This window comes from Rhyacophila brunnea, unplaced genomic scaffold (genome assembly GCF_057557595.1).
Source record: "Rhyacophila brunnea isolate RB1 unplaced genomic scaffold, BYU_Rbru_1.0 scaffold_16, whole genome shotgun sequence".
Taxonomy (NCBI): domain Eukaryota; kingdom Metazoa; phylum Arthropoda; class Insecta; order Trichoptera; family Rhyacophilidae; genus Rhyacophila; species Rhyacophila brunnea.
Genome location: NW_028232816.1, coordinates 8379086 through 8401255, shown reverse-complemented (window position 1 = coordinate 8401255; position 22170 = coordinate 8379086). Strand labels below are relative to the sequence as shown.

The 22170-nt window shown below is 30.0% G+C and overlaps 1 protein-coding gene across 1 annotated transcript; it reads right to left on the bottom strand.

Moving 5' to 3' along the window:
* Nucleotides 1-4166: 4166 nt before the first annotated feature.
* Nucleotides 4167-15695, bottom strand: LOC147074302 (uncharacterized). Its single transcript, XM_085944097.1, has 3 exons — nucleotides 15590-15695; nucleotides 6023-6119; nucleotides 4167-5157 (listed from the first exon to the last, which is right to left on the bottom strand). Exons 1-3 carry the CDS (start codon nucleotides 15596-15598, stop codon nucleotides 4928-4930), a joined length of 336 nt encoding a protein of 111 aa, XP_085800223.1. The 5' UTR covers nucleotides 15599-15695; the 3' UTR covers nucleotides 4167-4927.
* Nucleotides 15696-22170: the final 6475 nt, after the last annotated feature.

The following is a 22170-nucleotide window of genomic DNA, read 5'->3' as shown; positions in this document are numbered from 1 at the left end:
TTGAAATTACTTGCCAAGTCGTAGATAATGGGTTAATGCTTCACTTACATAACATAATATTATCCTATACACAATGGATGCAATTTTTCATGCATTGGTAATAATAACATAATTAATCTAATTTATATTTTTTCAAACACGTTATTGGCAGTCATCTAAAACCCCAAATTGTACGCCTACGATGGCTGAGTGATCGTGGGGCCTGAGTTCAAATCCCGGCAACAGGTAAATTCACATGTTGTTTTTCAATGTTTGTTGTTTCAACTAGCATTGCCAATTTAGCGTTTTTCTAGCCAGATTTAACAGGCTAGCTTTCTAGCTTGCATAAAACGCATCTGGCTTGTGGTATTTTTACTACCATTTTTTGATCCCTCCAACACCTTTCAATGTGCGCAAAATACGCTAGATAATTAGTTTTTTTTATAGTCATGCGCATCAAATGTCTCACTCTCAGATACATACTTAATGTAGATAATTCGGTAGGTACCTATTTTAATAGCGTGAGAAATAAAACAATAGCTTCATAGTGAAATGGTATCATTTTATAATTTAATGTATGTTTAAAAAGGGTGTTGACTTCGTTCTTGGTAGAATAAGTAAATTTACTTGCAATTTTATCTTACAAAATCTGGCGTTTTTCCCTGCCACCTTGTTTTCGTACCCCATCTGACATGTTTTCGTCGACGACGATTTGTACCGATAGTATGGATTAGATTGAGAAAGTGGTTAACATCAATTGCTCGTGAAAAAAATCTGTTTACAATCTTTACTTTGTGGAGGTCCATTTGATCGACTTACCATCAAACAAGGTAAGCCTAATCACACATTGAAAATTGTCTTGATTGGGGTAAAAGTCATAAATCAAAACTGAGCGTAACATGCGAGGACAATGACGTCACACGGCAAGCCAAAATGAATGACGAAGTGTGACTTTTCGGGATTATACCTGCGCTGCATATCGGGTGAAAATAGTTGCACGTGACTCTAGCTAGAGTTTAGCTATTTTTTCTAAATAAAAGGTTGCAATCATGCGGTATGCGGTAGTAGATTTAATTACATGCGTTTTGTAAATGCCATTGATATACCACTGGATAATATGCTTCCTAAAATGACGCCCGATTTTCAGCGACTCGGCCAGTGTTAAAACTTACTGTTTTAATATCAGCGGACTTAACTCGATATAAACTCACCTAATATTTGTCTTGAAAATGACCTGGCAATAATTATGAGTAAGCCCGATCTAGCTTGCATCTTACTCTAACTAATAGTCAGCGTATGACGACTTGCTCTGTCCGCTCAGATATGAATTTTTGGTAGCTTGCAAGCTTTGGGTTGCAGACACCCTTAGGGTCACTATTCCAAGAACGCAAATTTAGTTTTACAGCCAAGGCAATACGGGTGAAATTCGGAAATCCATGTTAACGATCTTAACGCATTATACCTGTAAGGAAATATTATAAGACGATATTCGTAATATCTTTTTTTTTCTTTTGTGGTACATTTTTAAAATGACACTTGTATGGGAACTCCTCATCTAGTAGTATATCAATGGTAAATGCCAACAAAATCACATCAACATATTCGACATGTTGCAGTCAAGATGAGTTTAGATATAAGAACCGGCTAATGTGCATCAGCTACAGCATCATGATCAGCAGCCATCTTCAATGTATGTCTAAATAAAGGTCTCTTTATGTAAATGAAAATGAATTGTATTTATCCATATAAATATTATAGGTACATAAACAACAGTTAGATTTAAATGCGCATTCCTTTACTTACATCTCAACTTATCACTCTACCGCTGCTACCTTACCAATTTACCTACTTGTGATAAATAACAATTGTTGCTAGAGGAGAGAAGTGAATCTACCAAATTGGCTGCAATAATGTAGTCGTGAATCGTGATTATAATATTGTCATATACGTTCAGTTAGTCAATCGTGAAGACGACAATTATTATCTATTTTCGTTGTAGCAGGTGAACAGCTGATGTAGTTAGTTTATTGTAAAACTGTGCATTTTATGATACTTTAAAAATAGTTGCGGGTAATATCTTAAACAAATTTCACAATGAATGTAAATTATGTGTATCTACTTTATTATTTTTTTATAAAAAAATATGTTTTTAAAATAAACATAAAAAATCTTCATAAAACTATAAATTTATCATAAATCTTTTCTGTATTGTAGACAATATTTAATAAACTAAATTTTAATAATAAACATGATCACAAAATAAGATAGGATTCTTTAACGAATTCACATTTTGTATTTTTTTTAATTGTAAGGTTATCTTTGACTTCAAATAAAAAATATATTTCTTTTATTTATTTTTTGGATACCTACGAATTTAATAATCAAAATACTTTAAAGTGTAAATACTCGAAAAAAATCTCAATTATTTTTTGCCATGTTTTATTATTACGTGTTTTGTATTGTGACCTATTTGAAGGAAGATAATTTTATTAATTAGATATTTTAATTAAATTTATAGGTACAATAGAAAGTAAACACCACTGGACGAAAAGATGTTTAATACAAGGTCAAGAATCTCTTTTAAAGTTACAAACTTTGACGATTTGATGTCTGATGATAACTTCAACCGGTAAGCCTCAAATGATTGCCCCTTGTATTTTTTTTATAATGAAAATGAAAATGTTATCACTTTTATTTTTATAATACGCATAGGTACGTAAATTATTTGGCCAAAAATCAATAGATGTCTCTATTTTAAAATTTTAAGTTTGTAATCAATAAAAGATATACTTACATTATAATATTGATATCACTTACTCTTGAGAAAATTTATAACAATTTTTATACATAACAGTAATTAATTATTGTAATACTATTAGTCAAGAATATTGATTTTAAATTATAGACTAGATAACCAATTTGTAATAATATATAATTTCGATATAATTAAATACTTCAGAATTATAAAAAAAAAACTTTTAGCATTAACAGTCCATTTAATTATATGGCCAGTCACATAACCATCATTTAGGTGTATCCAACCTAAGCTCTCTCATCACAGTTAAGGCGAAGTCTTCACTGAGCCTTTTTTAAAGAGGCACCTAGCGGAAAAATACGAAGCTTGCAATTTGAGACATTTTTTTGATAATTTACAATTTCAACTGTATTAATGAATAAATATGTATCTGAAAACATTAAAAATAAAAATATTTTTTATTTTAAGTCAAAGACAAACTTACAATTGTAAAAAATGTAATAAAATGTGAATTTGTTCTATTGGTCCGCACCCTATTATTACATATATGTTATGGTCATATTTATTATTAAAATTTAGTTTATTAAGTTTTCTAAGCATCACTTAAGCGATTTTTGACATTTTCATAGTTTTAATATTTTTTATATCTATTTTAAAAAACATCGATTTTTATAAAATATATAAATGTGTATAACTTGAAATCCTTTTTATTTATACCAAATCAATTATTTTTATAAATATAAATAAAATATTTATATTAATATAAATCCACATTACCATAAACACCATAAATACACATTGCAAATAGAGCGATCTAAAAGTAAAAGCGACAAAAAGAGACATACCTACACTATTGCGAGAAAGAGATATGAAAATGAAAGTAAGGGGTGAGATCAAGATAGCACTATGACTAATGTAGATTGTAAGAATGTATAGAAATAGTTGTGTATTATAATTATTACATTTTGATGGCTTTTTGATCATTTTATAGATAAAAAAATACTAAATAACGATGATGAAAGCTTTCTTATATAAATATAATATAATGAGTAATATTTTCAATCTCTTACGGTAACCCAAGGTGACTTCACCAGAGCAAACGAAATTCATGAGCATCGTAAAGAGAAGGTTAATCACTTAATTAGGCTAATTTCATGAGATATTAATTTTAATAACAACCAAAAAAACAATTACTTAAAGGTACAACCGAAAAATTTTCGGGGATCTCTAATAAAATAATTTCCTTAAAATGTGAGCTTAGAAAATTATGCATAGTGCTAGTATTCAGTAATAACTTATCAATATCAATACTCGTACATGCTGTGATGTGGCAGCTATTTTGAAGATAGTAAAATAATATATTAAAAAATCTAATTTGACTACAATGATAATGATGACAAATTGTAATAAATATTTAAATGACACAAAAAAATATTGGCAATAAGCCGTTTATTTGTATAAGTACTTAGGTAACACAGTTAAATTAAACAAATTAAACTTAAAACTATTCAGGGTTACATTGACTCAAAGTTTAATATGTTTTATTTCACATAATACAATAAAAATGTATGTTAGTATACAACAAAAAATAGTGTTAGGTCAGGCATTCTTCACCACTACTATCAAGGTAATAAAATTGGTTATACTAGGCCACTGGTGTACATCCTGCAGCCTTCCATGACAATTAGTTAGGTATATATGGTTTTCAGAAGAATAGGTATAGTTAAATATTTTTATTTGTTAATTATACAGATTAAAATACATTGCACGGCAATAGAAACACTTGACATACACTATAATGTAGAGATATGTTGTCCTTGCTGTTGATGGTGCGCGGCCCATATAACGATGAAATTGAGTAAATTTTTCAATTATTGAAGAAATAAACAGCACTTTTGAACTGTCTGTTTATTAATTTGCATGTATTATATATTTATATTATTTTTTATTCTAAGTACTTAGACGTATTTTCACTAAATTCATGATAATATTTATTAATAATGGCAGTTAACGTTAAAAAGTAACTAAATACAATAGAGAAAATATTTTCCTGTTTTCCCTGCGAGCAATTACAAAATTGGTATAATTATTGTCTCTATTAATAAAAAGGTTCTACATAACTATAGTAGAGTTATCAAAAATGATATGGGTAGGTTCTATATAAATTAAAACATTTTCAATTTTATTTCAAGTTTATCCCTCGTGGCTGTGACTTTCTGAGCTACTGCTTCCGTGGTGGTGGTGATGATGATGTCCCCCGTACCCCCCATGTCCATGTCCACCATAACCTCCATATCCCCCATGTCCATATCCACCATAGCCTCCGTATCCCCCTTGTCCATATCCTCCATATCCTTGATTTCCGAAATATCTCTGTGCTGTTTCTGCTGGCACCAAGTCATCTTGCTCTTTTTCTACCCCAACTGTAACAATAACATTATTTTTTTATATGTGTTACTTACATAAATAATACCTAATGAATTTGGATAGTAACTAAAAATATAACCTCCACTCTTGTAGCTTCAAATACTTCTTGTTTTGAAAATCGTCTTTCTACTACAAAATAAATAATGTGTTCGATTTATATGTAATATTAAATTAAAGTCCAGGTCACAAACTATACTACATTTTATAATTATAGGAAGCAGTAAAGTTGTACCAGGCAGCTAGTTATTTATTCTATTCCATAGAGAGTCCACAGTTAATTAAAATCCATTGCATGGGAAAAAATATTCGCCAGACTTGTGTAGGGTTATCAAATTAGTTCTATAGATTTTTAAAACGTCTAGGCAGCCATTTTTTTCTGATTTCCACCAACATTTAAATTTGTTTTCAGTATCATATTTAGTCCCACGATGGCCGCGTGGTTTAAGCATCGGCCTATAGTGTTATGAGTCCCAGGTTCGAGATGTTGATAAATTCCACCTACGTGAGAATTAGTAATAGGTGGGCGTTGTTTTATGCATGTTTAAAATAGTTAGCTCCACTAAGCTCATTCGACGTGCTTAAATGCTTTATAATTTTTGTACATATTTTCTTTTTATAATGTTTTTATAATATGTACTGGATATATGTCTTTCTTCTTTACACTGTTTTAATACTTTGTCATTGTTTTTTTAAATGTCGTGTTGTGAACGTCTTAAATTTATAATTTGTAATCATATCACGATATCCACTATATACGAGAACGCATATATATATATATATATATAATGTAAGAAGAATGCACTATTTTCTTATCTAAACTTAATCACAGATGATAATAATACAAAATATAATAATTCTTACCAGAGTTTAATAATTTTGTCAATCTCTCGACTTCATCAGCAGGGGCTGCAGATGCCATCGCCAAGACTCCAATAAATACGAATAAAAATGCCAAAAACTGTTGAATAAAAAGAAAAGTTAAATTAAATACACTTATAACATAATATGTAACCATATCCTGATAGTTTTATATAAACTACAATATTATAAGTGATCGTAATTGGAACGATTTACTTATTTATAATAAAACCGTATTTATTTAACTAGTATGTTAAAAATAACCACATTAATTAGCTAGAAGTGCCAAATAAGTTATATCGAATGTTTATCTTGATTTCTACAGAAATAATTTAATTATTAGCATTCCACACAATAATGCTACTAATATTTCAAACTATTTTTTGCACGTATTTAACTTCGACATAATCAAACTGGTCACATTAATTATAAACGATATCAATGGCGACGAAAGGACTGACTTGACTGTGATTTTTTCTTTTAAAAATTGTGAAAAATAAAACTTATTAACATAAATATTATAAAAGCTCATTTTTAGTATTTATATTTTATTAATAACCATAGTGTACGTTTAAAAATCGCAGACATCGTTTTAATTGGATTTTTTTAAGCTACTGATCATTTGATTTCGGATTTGTGTCACGTATATAATAATAATATATACATTTTTTAATATACACAATTTTATATTGTGTCAGTTTTTTAAATGTCACCGTTGTTGTATGTAGCAGGTATTCGTCAATAATATTAATACATAATGTTGTAATTATTTTATTATGTTTTCTATTTATAAATTTACTAAGTATTTATTTTTAACAAAGAAAAAATATTATTGAAAAAACGAGAATCTAAAGCACTCACCCGGAAAGTGAGATCGAGTCCCGCTAGGTCGATCTTGTTTTATAGATTTTTTTCTAATACTCATGTATGTTTCTGAGGATTTTTAAATTAGTATTTATTACCACGTTTTTCTTAGCTCGTATTCTTGTTTGTCCGGTGGTTGTTTATTCAGCACAAATCTTGCAATCGATTTTCAAGTAACTTTCCGACTAGCTAGGCATTAGAAACTTTTAGAATATACCAGAACACGATGCAAATGCATTCTTTTAATACTTTTAGCCATCTTTAAGGGGGAGACGCATGCCAGCAGAGAACCTAGAGGAAATATACGAAGCTTGCAATTTGAGATTTTTTTTTGATAATTTACAATTTCAACTGTATTATTTCATAAATATGTATCCGAAAACATTAAAAAGATTTTTTATTTTTTTTAAACTTAAAGATAAACTTAAAATTGTAAAAAAATGTAATAAAATGTGAATTCGTTGCAGGGTCAAATCTTAATATTGCATTATATTTTATGGTCATAATTATCACTAAAATTTAGTTTATTAAGTTTAAGATTTTATGTGGTGTAGATTTTTGACTAATTCATCGTTTTAATATTTTTTATATATATTTTAAAAAACATCGATTTTTATAAAAATATAAATGTGTGTAACTTGAAATCCTTTTTATTTATATCAACTCGAGTTTCAATATTGTGACCATGCCTGAAATAAAATTTGATATAAATAAAAAGAATTTCAAGTTATACACATTTATATTAATATCGAAAAAATATTAAAACGAAGAATTAGTCAAAAATCTAACCCACATAAAATCTTAAACCTAATAAACTAAATTTTAATAATAAATATGGCCATAAAATATAATGTAATAATAAAATTTGACCCTGCAACGAATTCACATTTTACTAAATTTTTTTACAATTGCCAGTTTATCTTTAAATTAAAAAAAAAATTAAAAATCTTTTTAGTGTTTTCAAATACATATTTATTAATTACTACAGTTGAAATTGTAAATTAATAAAAAAAATCTCAAATTGCAAGCTTCGTGTTTTTCCGTTAGGTGCCTCTTTACGCCTCTGATAGTATAAGCATCCCCCTTAAGTAGAATTGAATTCATGTTCAGTTAATTCTGTTTTGTATGAAAAGTTATTTCGGAAGAAATCCGTAAAAAGTAACATACTATTATTCGTTGCTAAGGAGGTAGTCCTATCAACTAAATTATTAATATATACGTACGTTACTATGGAAATCAAAATAAAATTTCAGTATTCTATATGTATTTATTTGTTGCAAAAAATGATTTGTTGACAATTGCCTTATTTGTCCTAAATTATTATAAATAATGAACATCAGGTATGATGAATCTCATAAAACTTTTCACTGTATTGAAAGGGAAGTTACTTTTAATAATTCATAGAATTTTCATGTTTATATGATTCAACAGAAATTTTAAAAACGTGGTATATAAAAAGTTCTTTTTATCTTGTAAATATTTTTATAATAAAGTGTGTAACATTCTGAGACCTTCTGTATATTTAGTATTGAATAAAAAAAAATATAATTTCATTACTCATAATTAGTACAAGAACGACGGTAATCAAATTTTACTGGCGTCAGAATGATGTATATTGCGATTAAATTAGTAATTATTAGTAATGTCATTTTTCTTAATTGATCACAAACCAGACTGACTCCTGATTAGTGGAATTTAAAGTACCTCAGCGCATTTATTATATACACAAAACTGCTTGTAACCGCTACGGCAGCTATCTAGGGTAGGTTTGTATCGAGATATTAGCACTTATTGTAACAATTACGATAAGCTAGTTGTAATTGTTACAATAAGTGCTTTATTTCAACAGCACATCTCTTGGCTATGCTAAATTTTAGATCGCACTTGTCGTTGATCGTTGACTACTTAGACGGCTAACTTATTGGAATTGTTACAATAAATGATAATACTTCGATACAAACCTACCCTAGATAGCTGCCGTAGCGGCCGAAAGCAGTGTTGTATATAGAATAGATGCGCTGGTGTAAGGTTAAGTAATGTAAATATAAGAAATAGTTCGAATGATTCATAAATGAGTGGATTGCTTAGAAGCGAAAGCACTTACTCGTAAAGTGAAAGATGTGAGTTCAAGACCCACTTTGTCAAAAAAAAAAAAATCTAAAAAATGTTTGTTTTTGAGGTTTTTATAAATTGTGTTTCTTTTTAAAAACGAAATAATTATACGAATTTAAAGTTAAGATAATTACTTTTTATTTACCACATTTAAATAGCATGCTAATTATATCGAATGGGCACATAATCGTTACGCGCTGTATAAACGTTAAGAAGCCGCTCCAATATGTAGTCTTAATTACCACTGATAACATGAGGAGTATACCTTGTAACTGACAATAACCTTTTGGAATCTTTGGAGATATCTAATATACTAAATATTTTGAGAAGCACATATTACATATTAATTCCAATTATACTTCTGAACAATATTTATATAAGAATGTATCAAATTATAATGGATTTAAATTCAAATTCCATCAAGTACCTTCGGTCGATAGTATTAATATAATAGTGTATCAAACTGAGTTGCCATCACGAATTTATCGGTTATTATACAAACGTATATAATATCATTTAATTTTATGGTTTCATTAATTTAATATCTGTGCAAGATTCCACCAGTTTATGTTTCTTTTTTAAGTGATAGTTAAATAATCTTTTAAAGCTAGTCATAAAATTAAAAAAAAAAAAAAATGTATACTATTTGAATGCAAACTGATCCAATGACTATTTGCGTAATCGACTTTAAGCTTGAAACTTGTTTGACCAAATGTATTTGACCTTTACCTACCTTGCAACTAAGGGCAACACAGAATGAAAACACCAATACCAGTATTTCTGTATTTCGTATTGAATACCGGTATTGATGAAATTTTTGGAAAAAATACTTATACCAATAAATATACCTAGATATAAAAATCTCTTTAAAATATTAACATATAAATCTTTAAAAAAAATTACAAGATATAAAGAACTTTTTATAGACAACACCCACGGTGGCCGCGCGGCTTAAGCGTTGGACTATCACGGCGTGGGTCCCAGGTTCGAATCCTGGGTCTGGCAAGTACACAATATATTGTTTTTCGATTTGTGTGTGAGTCAGGGTATGGACCTTATAGGTTGAGCAAGTGGCTGACATCCATTTCTCGTAAAAAAACAAAATCTGTCAATACAAAACCTCTACTCTGTGGAGGCCCATGTGATCCTATTAGGATTGCACATGGTCGGATTATCCTATTTTATATACAACGTTTTTAAATTTTCTGTTGAATTATTATGCTCAATATGCTCAAACTTGTACTTGATATGAAGTGAATAAAAACAAACAAATATAGAATACTGAAATGTCATTTTGACATTTCATTTTTATTTCTATAGTAACGCACGTATATATTAATAATTTAGTTGCTAAGACCACCCCCTTAGCAACCAATAATAGTCTTTTACTTTTTACGGAGTTTTCTGAAATAACTTTCCATACAAAACAGAATTAACTGAAAATGAATTCAATTCTGCTTAAAGATGGCAAAAAGTATTAAAAGAATGCATTGGCATCGTGCTCTGATATATTCTAAAAGTTTCAAATGTCTAGCTAGTCGGAAAGTTAGTTAAAAATTGATTGCAAGATTTGTACTGGACAAACAACCACCGGACAAACAAGAATACGAGTTAATAAAAACGTTGTAAAATAGGTAAAGGTAGAGATGCTGATGTTTACAAATACCTAGTAGTTGAACTATTGGCACTTTCTTCTTTGAATGATCTTTCAATAAATTTATATTATGAAGTGTTCTTAGATGTGTATGTACCTCACTGGTAATTCCACCTAATGTTTTATTAGTTAATTGAATTTTTTTACATTTAGAAAATATTTATTTACTTTTATTTTTTATTTACCTCGAGTAAGGAAGAATACGGGATAAATAATTTAAACACGTGTCAAGAATACGTCTAGGTACATCGAATACTAACAACTGCTCTCGGTTAATGCATAGACGCTCATTTAATATTGGTTTATTGCACGTATATAAATGCGTGGTTCATTTTCGTAGGACACTCACACATTCAAAATCCTTTGTCAAAATTTACTGTATTGGTTTATGGGCTATCGGAATTCTATGTATTATCTGTTCTGTGGATTATATACTAAAAAATAATATTACAAGATTATACCCGTTGTTCTTCCATCGCGATTTTTTTTAAATATCCACTTTTTTTTCTATTCAACAGTAAATTAAAAAAATATTTTGATTTTTATAAACTTAGTTATTAATCAAATGTCAAGTATAAGGAAAATATTTACATAATAAACAAATTATCAACAACTTTCCAAGGTTATTAATAATTTATTGTACCTGATAAATAATAATAAATAATATTAATAATCTAGCATTTTAATAACATATTTATATTATTAAGAATGTGTTTTCAAAACAATAATATACTATTTTTTTTGCAATAAAATAAAAACTCCAATTGGTAAAAAAAAACTATGTGCCTACTTGTTAACTTTAAAAATGAAAACATTTTTTTCTGACGGTCAAAATCAAGGTTAACTGCTATCAGTATAATATTATTATTGTATAGATCGGATAATAGAATTGCGATGTAAAAGGTCACCGTGTGTTAACGTTCATATATAGTTTTGACAGCTTTAGTAGATATACATAATATACACGCGTTTTTAAGGGGTCTTCTAATGCTAGTTACTCAACAAATAGGATGTGAGATATTTTTTTAATTTCTAAGAAATATTGTTCGCTCTGTTAGTTGGAGACGCATTTAAAAAATGATTTTTTCATTAGATGTTTTTTTAAATTATGTACATATTATGTTCAGTATATTATATAATGTTACATTCTAAAATCTTGTGTCTTATTCGTTGAATAGAAAAAATAGTTTATTAAAATTATTGCAAGTATCAGTACGTTATAAAAACTAAACAATGGAGTAATCCGCGACGTCGGTTAGTAATTAAGGAAATAATTGATACCTGTCTTAATTTAATATACTAAAACCGATAGCCAACATTATAACGCAAATCGATAAGCATTTCATGTAATAACTAAGAGTTAAAATTGTCGTGATTCAATAAAATTCCCGTAGCTTAATTGGTAAAGCATACTGGTACGAATCCAACAGATACAGGTTCAAGTCCCGTCGGGTGTCGTATTTAAATGATTTTTCTAGTGTTTAGACTGTAGATGTATGAGATATTTTAAAATTATGTATATTCAGTATGAAGAATGTTACATTCTGAAAACTTGTGACTTATTCGTTGAATAAAAGAAATTGTTTAATAAAATTAGAGATAGGAGCTATATAATCGTCCTGAATAACAACACAGTATTGCAACAGGTAGTGTAAAAATTCAAAGGCCATCTTGCAGGTATGCTATTAGCAATGGTGTCCGACAAGGCGACACGATCTCACCCAAATTATTCATCGCTACTCCAAGATTTGTTAAGGTAACTTGACTGGGAGATTAGTGGAATCGCCAATAATATAAAATATCTTAAGCGCCTGCCTTTGTAAATGACCCATAATACCTTCAAAATAGGATGCAGGAGCTTGCAAATGAAAGCCACAAAGCAGGTTTAAATTAAATGTCTCCAAGACAAAAATAATGACAAAATCAATAGCACTCAAGTCGAGCCGGTCAATAACTACGACTATTTTGGACAACAAATTTCAATTATTGACGGTGGAATGTATGATTGCTTGCAAAACGGAACTGACTTGGAGCGATTTTGGGCGCCTGAATAGTATCTTAAAAAGTGACTTCCGGTTGTGTCTTAAGCGGAAATCGTCTTTCGCGGTCTTCGACCAATATGTACTACCAACGCTTACGTATGCATGTGAGACATGGACTCTTAATGTATGAGAAATCAAAAAATTACGAGTACCGCAATGTGCCATGGAAAGGGGGCATAACGCGTAAAGAAACCAATGGATAAGGAAACAGACAAGACATGTCGCTCGGCGAGTGGACAACCCGAGGACAAATGTCTTCATTGCAGTGGCCACTAAGGGGCACTAAACACCTACAGAGATGCCCTAAGCATGCTGGATAGACGAACTCATACAGTTAGATGGATGTACGTGGCAGCAAAAAATTAGGGACCAATAAAAGTGGAGGGAACTATGGGAGGCCTTTATCTAACAGTAAATTGACCCTTGCTTACGTTGACAAGGATATTGAGGTACTGATCTGGGGGCAAAAAGATTACGTGGCATATGAAAATGCAGACTGAATTGGCCACGTGGAAAGTATTCTGAATGAGTTAACAGCAAAACGGGCTATGGAGTAATCCATATATGAAGTCACTTCCTAAAAGAAAGAGATGGGGTCTGAGACAATCTGATTATTTGTGATGAAAAGGAAGGGTGACTTGTAAAATTTGTTCAATATTAAGTTATTCCAGGAAGACATTATTCTGAAATCAATCAAGACAATAATTTCGAACGTAGTAGAAGTAAACAAACATGACGTAATTTAAAAAGAAGGTTTTAATGTAGCAGTGAGACTGGTTACTTGCTTCCTATAACTATACAAGTGGGTCGCGGGAAGAAGAAAAGTTTGGGAGCCAATGATCTTTCGACAGCTTTACCACTGTTACACTACACACGCAATTTTATCTGCAGCAGCGCGCTTGTCATTTTTTTCTGGCGTAGAAGAGCTTAATACAAAATGTATATGACTACTAGACCTACTAGATAGGGATAACGAACTTATGACACGCGGGAAAAGCTCGAATTCTATATTAAAACGTTTAGTGGATGTTATTGAGACTCAAACTCACATCTGTAACTTTCCGGGGAGTGCTTTCGCTTCTTAGTTATCGATTCATCAATGATTCAAGCGGTCTTATAACTAGGTAATTTTAAATTGCAGTTGATAGTTCAAATTCCACCAATCAGGAAGGAATCTGCTTTGTATTTTATAAAATACAATCACTGCTGACCTTTTAATAACTTTTAATTACCTATTAATTACCACCTTTAAATAACACGTTAATTATATCTTATGGCCAAGTACTCCAAACGTGCGAGTCGCAGTGTTAGCACTAAATGAGTTAAGGTAAATGATATTACTAGCTTAGTCGTTAACAGACGGCCGGCGCTAGCCAAATTTTATAATAGAAATTCTTGTACTTTATTTTTTCATTATTTATTTTTTTGTAAAAAAGAATCTAATATTACCTAATCTAATATATTATTATTATTTTGAATATTATATCATAATATAATATTCAAAATTTCATAAAAAAATATATTCTTAGTTCTTAATTACTGCCATAATTTAACACGATAGGGACCGGTACCTATCTACCCTTAAGAAGTATTTACAACTGGTACAAAAATTTTAATTGTGTTTAGATAGTCTGAGGGAAGGAGCAATTCCCTAAAGTACTTCCATACTGTATGTAGAGTTATGTAAACATTAATAAAATTGCAGGATAAAAAAATTAAAAAATTTTTTTTTAATGAAGTTCTACCACATAAATACCAATGTAATTCAATTGAATATATTTAATTATTTTTTTGTTAGATATTATTAGACATACTATAACATCACGTATTTCACCAAAGCGTTAACAAAAAGCAATATACACGGTATACTCTAATCTAAATTGCATTATTTAACTTTATAAAAGTTGATACATAATATATTAATATAAGATAATTTTTATCAAGCTCTTCTATTTATATTAAATATTTTTGACATAAATGATTTTTAAACGAAACGGTTATAATCAATAATTACAAAACACATTCTATATGAGTAAACATTACCTTCTATAATAACAATAATATAATACAATACACTGTCTTAATATGCATATTGTCACCTCAATCCTACAACTAGATAACTTGATTTTCACTGTTTTTAAAATAGCTTCATGATAAAACCAGGTAAGTCAGAAGTTAATGGGAACTGTATTAATTTTGTGTTTTAAAATATTAAAATAACTTAAAAACCATAAATGCATCAAATAAATAAAATAGTATATCATAATAATTTAATTGTTTCCAATTAGAAAAGAACAATTTTCCATTTTTATTTTAAATAATAATGATAGCCTAGATTTATGTTAATCAAGTAAAGTTTAAATTTCATTTTGCCAACAATGGCCAAATCAGAGTTTTCTAGTTGTAGTATTGAGGTGACGATATAATTTAAATAAAGAAAACTAGTTACTTCTGCGGGTCTATTCTATACACAAGGCGACTATCGACCGCTTAAGTGATAAAGTTATAGTATTTATTATATTTGTATTGAGGTATTATAATTATTCTTACAATAAGTAAGCCGTCTAAATAGTCAAAACTGTCTATCTCGCTCTAAATTTTATCACAGCCAAGAGAGGTGCTGTTAAAGTATAGCACTTATTGCAACAATTACAAGCAATTTATTGTAATTGTTACAATAAGTGCTAATACTTTGATACAAACTTAGGTACCCTAAGTTTGATAATAGGTATTTATCACTTTATCACTTCTGCAGTCGATAAGACGTATAGAATAGACCCACTGGTTACAAATTTAATGTAAGTATTTTAATATTCTTTTTAAAAATCATTATTAAAATACGTTTGCTTTCTTTTAGTGGTAATTATAATACCAAACAAATTAACCAATTTTACAGACCTTATTCATTGTGGATTATTAACTGCGGCTGTTTCTTTAAAAAAATTACTTCAATTTATCAAAACACTAAACAACGATATATTGCAGCTGTGGTTTGCTTACAAATAACGCAAGAGTATTTTCCACACACTTTTATAATCAAACTGGTTTGTTGTTTTTTTCCCTAGTAGTTCAAATACAATAATTATTGTAAGTAGGCACAGACTACGTTATATAATCTATCCTCCAAAATTGTTTATTTTTATTAAGAAACATCAACTTAGCAAAAAAAAATGACAGGTATGGAAATCAGTTTTCGATTTCGTTTCTAATTACTTATCCACCTTCGCCTTTTAATATTGAATGAAACGATAAATCGTTTTCGTCCTTAAAATAATGATCCTTGACCGGCCGTCAAGTATCGCATCTTTTCATAGAAATTTAATATTATGCGATGTAGCCAAAATATTCCACAGTTTTACGAGTGCAATATTAATTTATTTCTCTCTCTGATTTCAAATTTAAAATGCGTTAACACGAACATGTCTCGTCGTTAATTTTCTACAAACACGTATCTCAATTTTTGTCAGTTTTGAGTTGTTTGATGTAAAAAATTCAGAATTTGAATACGCACATATTCCACTAACACGTATCTCAAAATATACTTTATATCATAATAGAATTAAGCAATAACAAGAAACTCGTATCACAATAAAAGACTATTATAAATATAAACTATTATAAACTTGAGTTACGTGTTTGTACGTATACAGAATACCGAACTCCGATAGATGATTATACTGAAGTTCTTTCCCGTAAGTAAAGATACGTGTTTTTTGTAATAATGTGGCATCTCAGAGTATAGCAACGTTCGTGCATACGGATCGCTTTGGCAAATCGAAAAGAAACTGGTCAATCTTGTCACTGGAGGTGTTTTAGCACGTTGAGCAACATTCGATGCGTTGAAATAAACTTGTTGACCAATGTTGCCAAATGCAGAGCAGTGGGATGACATTCATGAATGGGGAATGAGAAAATACGCCAAATCGCTTCATTGCAGCTCACATATCTCGATAGTGCGTGATTTTATCGTTAGTATTGGGAGTTTCAACGCCAAAAACCGCCATATCGCTGCCATTGGTGACATATTTGCGATGTATTATTTGATAGACTTCACTAAATTGCAATACTCCACGTTGTAATGCGCCTTGATTTTTTTGGAAAGAAGTGGCGAATACGGAACAATCCAAGTGTTGTCGACCACGATATTGTTTTCCTTCACTTTCATTGTGATAGTTCCACCGTTATCATCGGGTGATCGACGCCGATACAGTGGATAACCATCGTTGGCAGTGATACGTCTCCGCCGTCAAACTTCATGGATAACGCTTGGAACACTTGCCGTCAACCATGCATGGTGATTGGGGGGGGGGGGGGGGTTTATGGCGCCACATAGTTCGTGAATCATGTTAGTAATTACAACATCATGCAGGTCTGGATCGGTTTCGGGATCAGGAATCTCGGGCACATATGATGTCATCTATTTGGTCTGGTTGAATTCTTTCGACTAACCAAATAAGAATGTGTGCATGCGGCAAGCCTCGTTTTTTCCATTCAATCGAATACATCCAGCATCGACTATCGACGCGATGCTTAACAATGTAGTTCATCAGCGACAGGATTTTTTGTTTGAAGACACGTGCGGTAATGTCGTGCCGATCACTTGATGTTTGTCCGGGGAGCAGCAGTTGAACAATTTTTATCCATTTCAGATTGCACGTAAAGGTGATGAATAGATCTGGACGACCGTAATGACAAAGATATGTCATTGCATCTTGTGCATATTCGTGCATATGATGCGGGCTGCCAATGTACGTCGCCGCTAGAATAATCAATCGATAAACATTAGCTGCAGTGCTCGAAATGGAAAATTTCACGAACAGGAACGCTGTATAATTTTCCGAAACTAAGTACTTATGCTAATCTTTTCTTTACGTACGTACTTTTGATATAAAAATGCAACAATAAACTTTAAACTTCTTACGTGGATCTATATTGGGCAGGTTGGTAAGGATTGTCAGCGCCGCAGGCGAAATAATCTTGTTTAAACAAAGTATACCGTCAAAAATTGTTTTTTCTTTATTCTTACTTTATCTACCACTATAACCAGTGCATGATACCTCTACCACCACTCGTCACTGATTATAACTTATATTACTGTCTCATTTTGGATAGATAAGTTTGTAATTAATTAGTCATAACAAACAACATATCCACATAAGTACCTTATAGATTCAAATTAAAAATTTATTTACGTACTTATAGAAAATTTTACGAATTCCATTTAAATACGAGCACAGAATATCAAACATCAAGAAATAGTATTAAAATAGTGTTTAAAAAATAAAGAAATAGTATTAGAAAAAACAGTAAGTGCCTACCTATACTAAGAATTTATAAAACAATGTTCACATAAACTCGTTCTCACGCAGGTGGAATATACGATTATCCGAAGCGATTTGGTTGAATATAGTTATTTCCTGCCCAATTATCATTAGCAATTATTGCACCTTGGCAGAACAAACAACTTAGATTATCAAAAAAGTTATAAAATAATATATAATAAAATCAATACTAAGTACCAATAATGGCAGAGTTCTCATTTGTACTGGGTAGATATAAGTTGGAAAAAAGTACGTAACCTAAATACTTAGTTCTCTTTTAACTTTCAGAATACAGTATGTAAGCATACGTCTTGAGAAATCAATCGGATAAAACCATGGATAGTATCCACTATCCACACAGCTTTAAAGGATTCTCAAAGATTTATTTTGAACCTTCTCCACTATAAGGGGGCATAAGGCCGTACCTGCATCTAATAAAAGTTCAAGTCATCCAAACAACGTAAACATAGCATTATTTGTAATTAAATTACCAATGGTGTGTCATTTTCATTTATATAAGATTAAACATGACGAAAGGTGAAACTCAGGTTGCTAAGCGCGATTCTTATAAAATAATATAAAATTGTCATTAATTAGTACCTACTATATTCAACATTATAAGGACTAATATTGTATTGTATGCATGTTATGTTACAATGGTGATGCTTTGGTTACCATTATTGTAATATACATCTACCACCGTATTTATTTAATAATCTATGACTAACACCACCTAAAATAATTAGATGTCCGCACTCGACACATAGGTACCTAATTTTTTAGTACCTACTTATTCTAAACGATTCAATCTATGTTGTTTGTCCTTCCCTACTCACATTATTATTGCCATGGAAATGATAATAGGTATCTACATACAATACAGATATTATGATAGTCGTACATTTTTATTGAAAGATATTCCTATTTTTTTTAAAAACAAATTTACAAACAAAAATTAAGTAAAAGTTCTCTACACACTACCAATGTATTATTTCTATTATTTTTAAAGTAATAATAATTGTAACACAATAGGAACGTCCCAAATAAATAAACTCTGCAGAAGGCTATTCAATATTTTTTCTGCCCAAACCGTCAATGGCCCAAACACATTTTTGTAGAAAACTTCATTCAATATTTATTGTAAAAATTGGGGTTTACGACTTATCATAAATATTTTTTTAACACGAGTCAAGTTGTTGAGATGATAATAATTATTGAATCACAGAACAGATGTTGCCACTGTATTGTCCACCGGAAAGAATTCCTAATGTTTTAGCAGATTTACACGAAGTACCTACTACGTAATTAAGCCTTCATTATTTTTATAAATATCCACAAAATTATCAAATTGTGCGTGTGGCCAGAATTATCTTAAATCAGTTTGGATACCAGCGACAATAGTATATAGGTATATATTATGTAATAATATAATTATGTAAAAATTGCGAATTTGTATCCCACAGGAAAGTACTTATTAAAAACGATAATTGTAAGGGTGATTATCCACCTAGTGTTACGAATAAAAAGCGAATTTAACATAATAGACTTTTTAAAATATTATATTATAAAGCCTATTATAAGGACAGTATTCATCCACAGGTAATTAATAAATAAATGTCAAAGGTTAAAAATCCTCCTCCTGTAAAATAGTATTTTGGTTAATTCTTTTGGCTAATACACCGACGATAATTATAAAGGTATTCGTATCGCCTGCTGAGAATTTTAACCAACTTTTAAGAGAACAAATTGTTATTAAAAAATATGTTCAACACAAAGTTAAAATTAAAACACAAAACTTACCAGAAGCAACAAAATTCACTTACAAAAAAGTATACTCATCATGACCTATGGCAAATAAATGAATGAATGTAGTAGTTATATCACAAGATTTATTGTACTATAGTCGCAATTCAACAATAATGTAAATTACAAAACAAATGTTAACATCGTAAAAATAGGGGTTTACGACACGTCATAAACTTTTTTTAAACAAAAGTCAATTGTTGAGATGAATACCATCTGTTGCCATTTCAATGGTTATTGGAGTGAATTCCTAATGTTATGTGGTTTTAGCAGATTTACACGAATTACCTACTACTTTATTATACCTTCATTAATTTTCTTCATAAATTTTGTTTTTGCGATTTTATCCGATGTTTTAATAGTTATTCTGCTATTCGGGGTATAGACAAATCCAACAAATTAAAGATCATAAAAATCGGTCTACCTTTTTTTAAATTATAAATGGTGTAACTAACCCGACTTATAATTCATATATATATAGATTTTGTCGGTGAGATCAAAGTAAGTGATGTTTCCAAAATTTTATCGACAACGTGTTAACATTCAAATAGTTTTCAAAATGTCTATGTAAATAATTGTTTAATTAAATCTTCTCTCACCTTTTTATATCATTGCTAGATGAAAACCTTTCCACCTTTATCCTCGACATTCTTGACCACAAGCTTTTGCAATACTTTGGCGTCATTTGAAGCTTTTTGCATTCCTTCTGTCAGTGGATGCGGTATTATTTTTCAGATAATATGATTTGATCTATGTTTACATAATATATTTTATATTCTAGATCAGGATTCATTACCATGCACTTTACGGTTATGCCTATTTTGTTTTTAACATTAACCGAAAACCGAAACAAAAAGTTTTTGTGCCTCCTGTAAAATTTGATTTGTGTGGATTACGTCATTTTTCCTTTCTAAAGTTCAATTCAACATTGATTGAGATCGATTAGAAAGGTAATAATATTATGTACCTACACGCTGTCGTGAATTAAAGGGATGACAACACTAAAAAAATCAATAAGGTTTTCCAATTGACCGATATTAAGCATTTATATATAACATTTATAAACGTCACGAAACCCATAATATGAAATATGTACTGAGGTAATTAAGACAAGAAAATTATTATGTATAACTAAAAGTGTCCATATACATTTTATTTATTAAACATATTTTTTTATCCCACTACTCTCTCGCGTCTCATTGAATTAATTGTTTTATTTGTTTTATGTTTCTTTATGAAATACCACAACAGACCGTGAAGCCCAATAATAGTGGTAAAACTCCCAGGCTTGAGGAATTTACACATTAGATTATGTAAATTTAATATATTTTGACCTCACCGGGAATCGAACTCAGAACTCCGGGATGGAAGGCCAGCGCAGCCTTGCGCACTGCACCACGAGCCGCCAAATTTAAATTTAAATTGAGACATCTAGCAGAATATTTAATAATTTAATTGTCAACTATTACATTTCCAAAAAAAAATACACGCTTCTCTGTATAAATTATGTGTATTATGTGCTTTTAAAAATATTTCAATAATCTTTCAGTGACATCTATAAAATATTTTTTAATACTTTTCTTACAATTATTATAAAAGTAAGGCTTCGTATTCAATAAAAAATATTTTGATCACGGAAAACAACTTTAACCTTTAGTATTATAAAATTGTTTTGATAGATACTAATTATTACGTAGTCGTTATTATGTTATAAAATTATTTGTATTATAATTATACAGTAATTTCAACTTCGAAACAGAATGATAGATAATAATTATTGACATCTAGGAGCTGATATTATTATTACATTTATTAAACCTTTGGCTGCTATGATGGTTTTTAAAAATCCCTGCAAGGACTGCTACTAAACGACCTACCTATATTATGTATTATTGATTTTGTGAGAACGGATTATTATTTTATCACTGAGCGTGTTGAATTGAATAGATTGCATGAAAATTTACCAATAAGTAGAAACGAAGAAAGGTGAATCTACATTCTCTATTCACACAATATGCTCTTTATGTTATATTTATATAATATCTTATTTGAGACGTCTAATTACAAAAAGCGACAAGTCCACAATTCGATATTTGCGGGAAACAACGTTTTTATGTTTCAAGCTTCAATTATTTGTTTTAACATGAGATTATTTTTTCCGTTGTATTCTATGTCAAAATTAGAACTAAATGTCAATTTGTTTCAGCCGATAAACTCTTGAATGTAATAAATATAAGCAAAATAAAATTGAACGTAGCGCTACTTGAACCTCACTTTTTAATTTATCCTGCATAATGGTTTAAATACACTCTATGACGATCGGTCATAAATATGTCGAAAAGCCCGTTTCTTATG

Bases quoted from the DNA above. Each gene is read 5' to 3' on its own strand.
- LOC147074302 (XM_085944097.1), bottom strand. The intron at 5,158-6,022 runs GTAAGAATTATT...TTATTGTTACAG, and splicing joins GACAAAATTATTAAACTCTG to TTGGGGTAGAAAAAGAGCAA.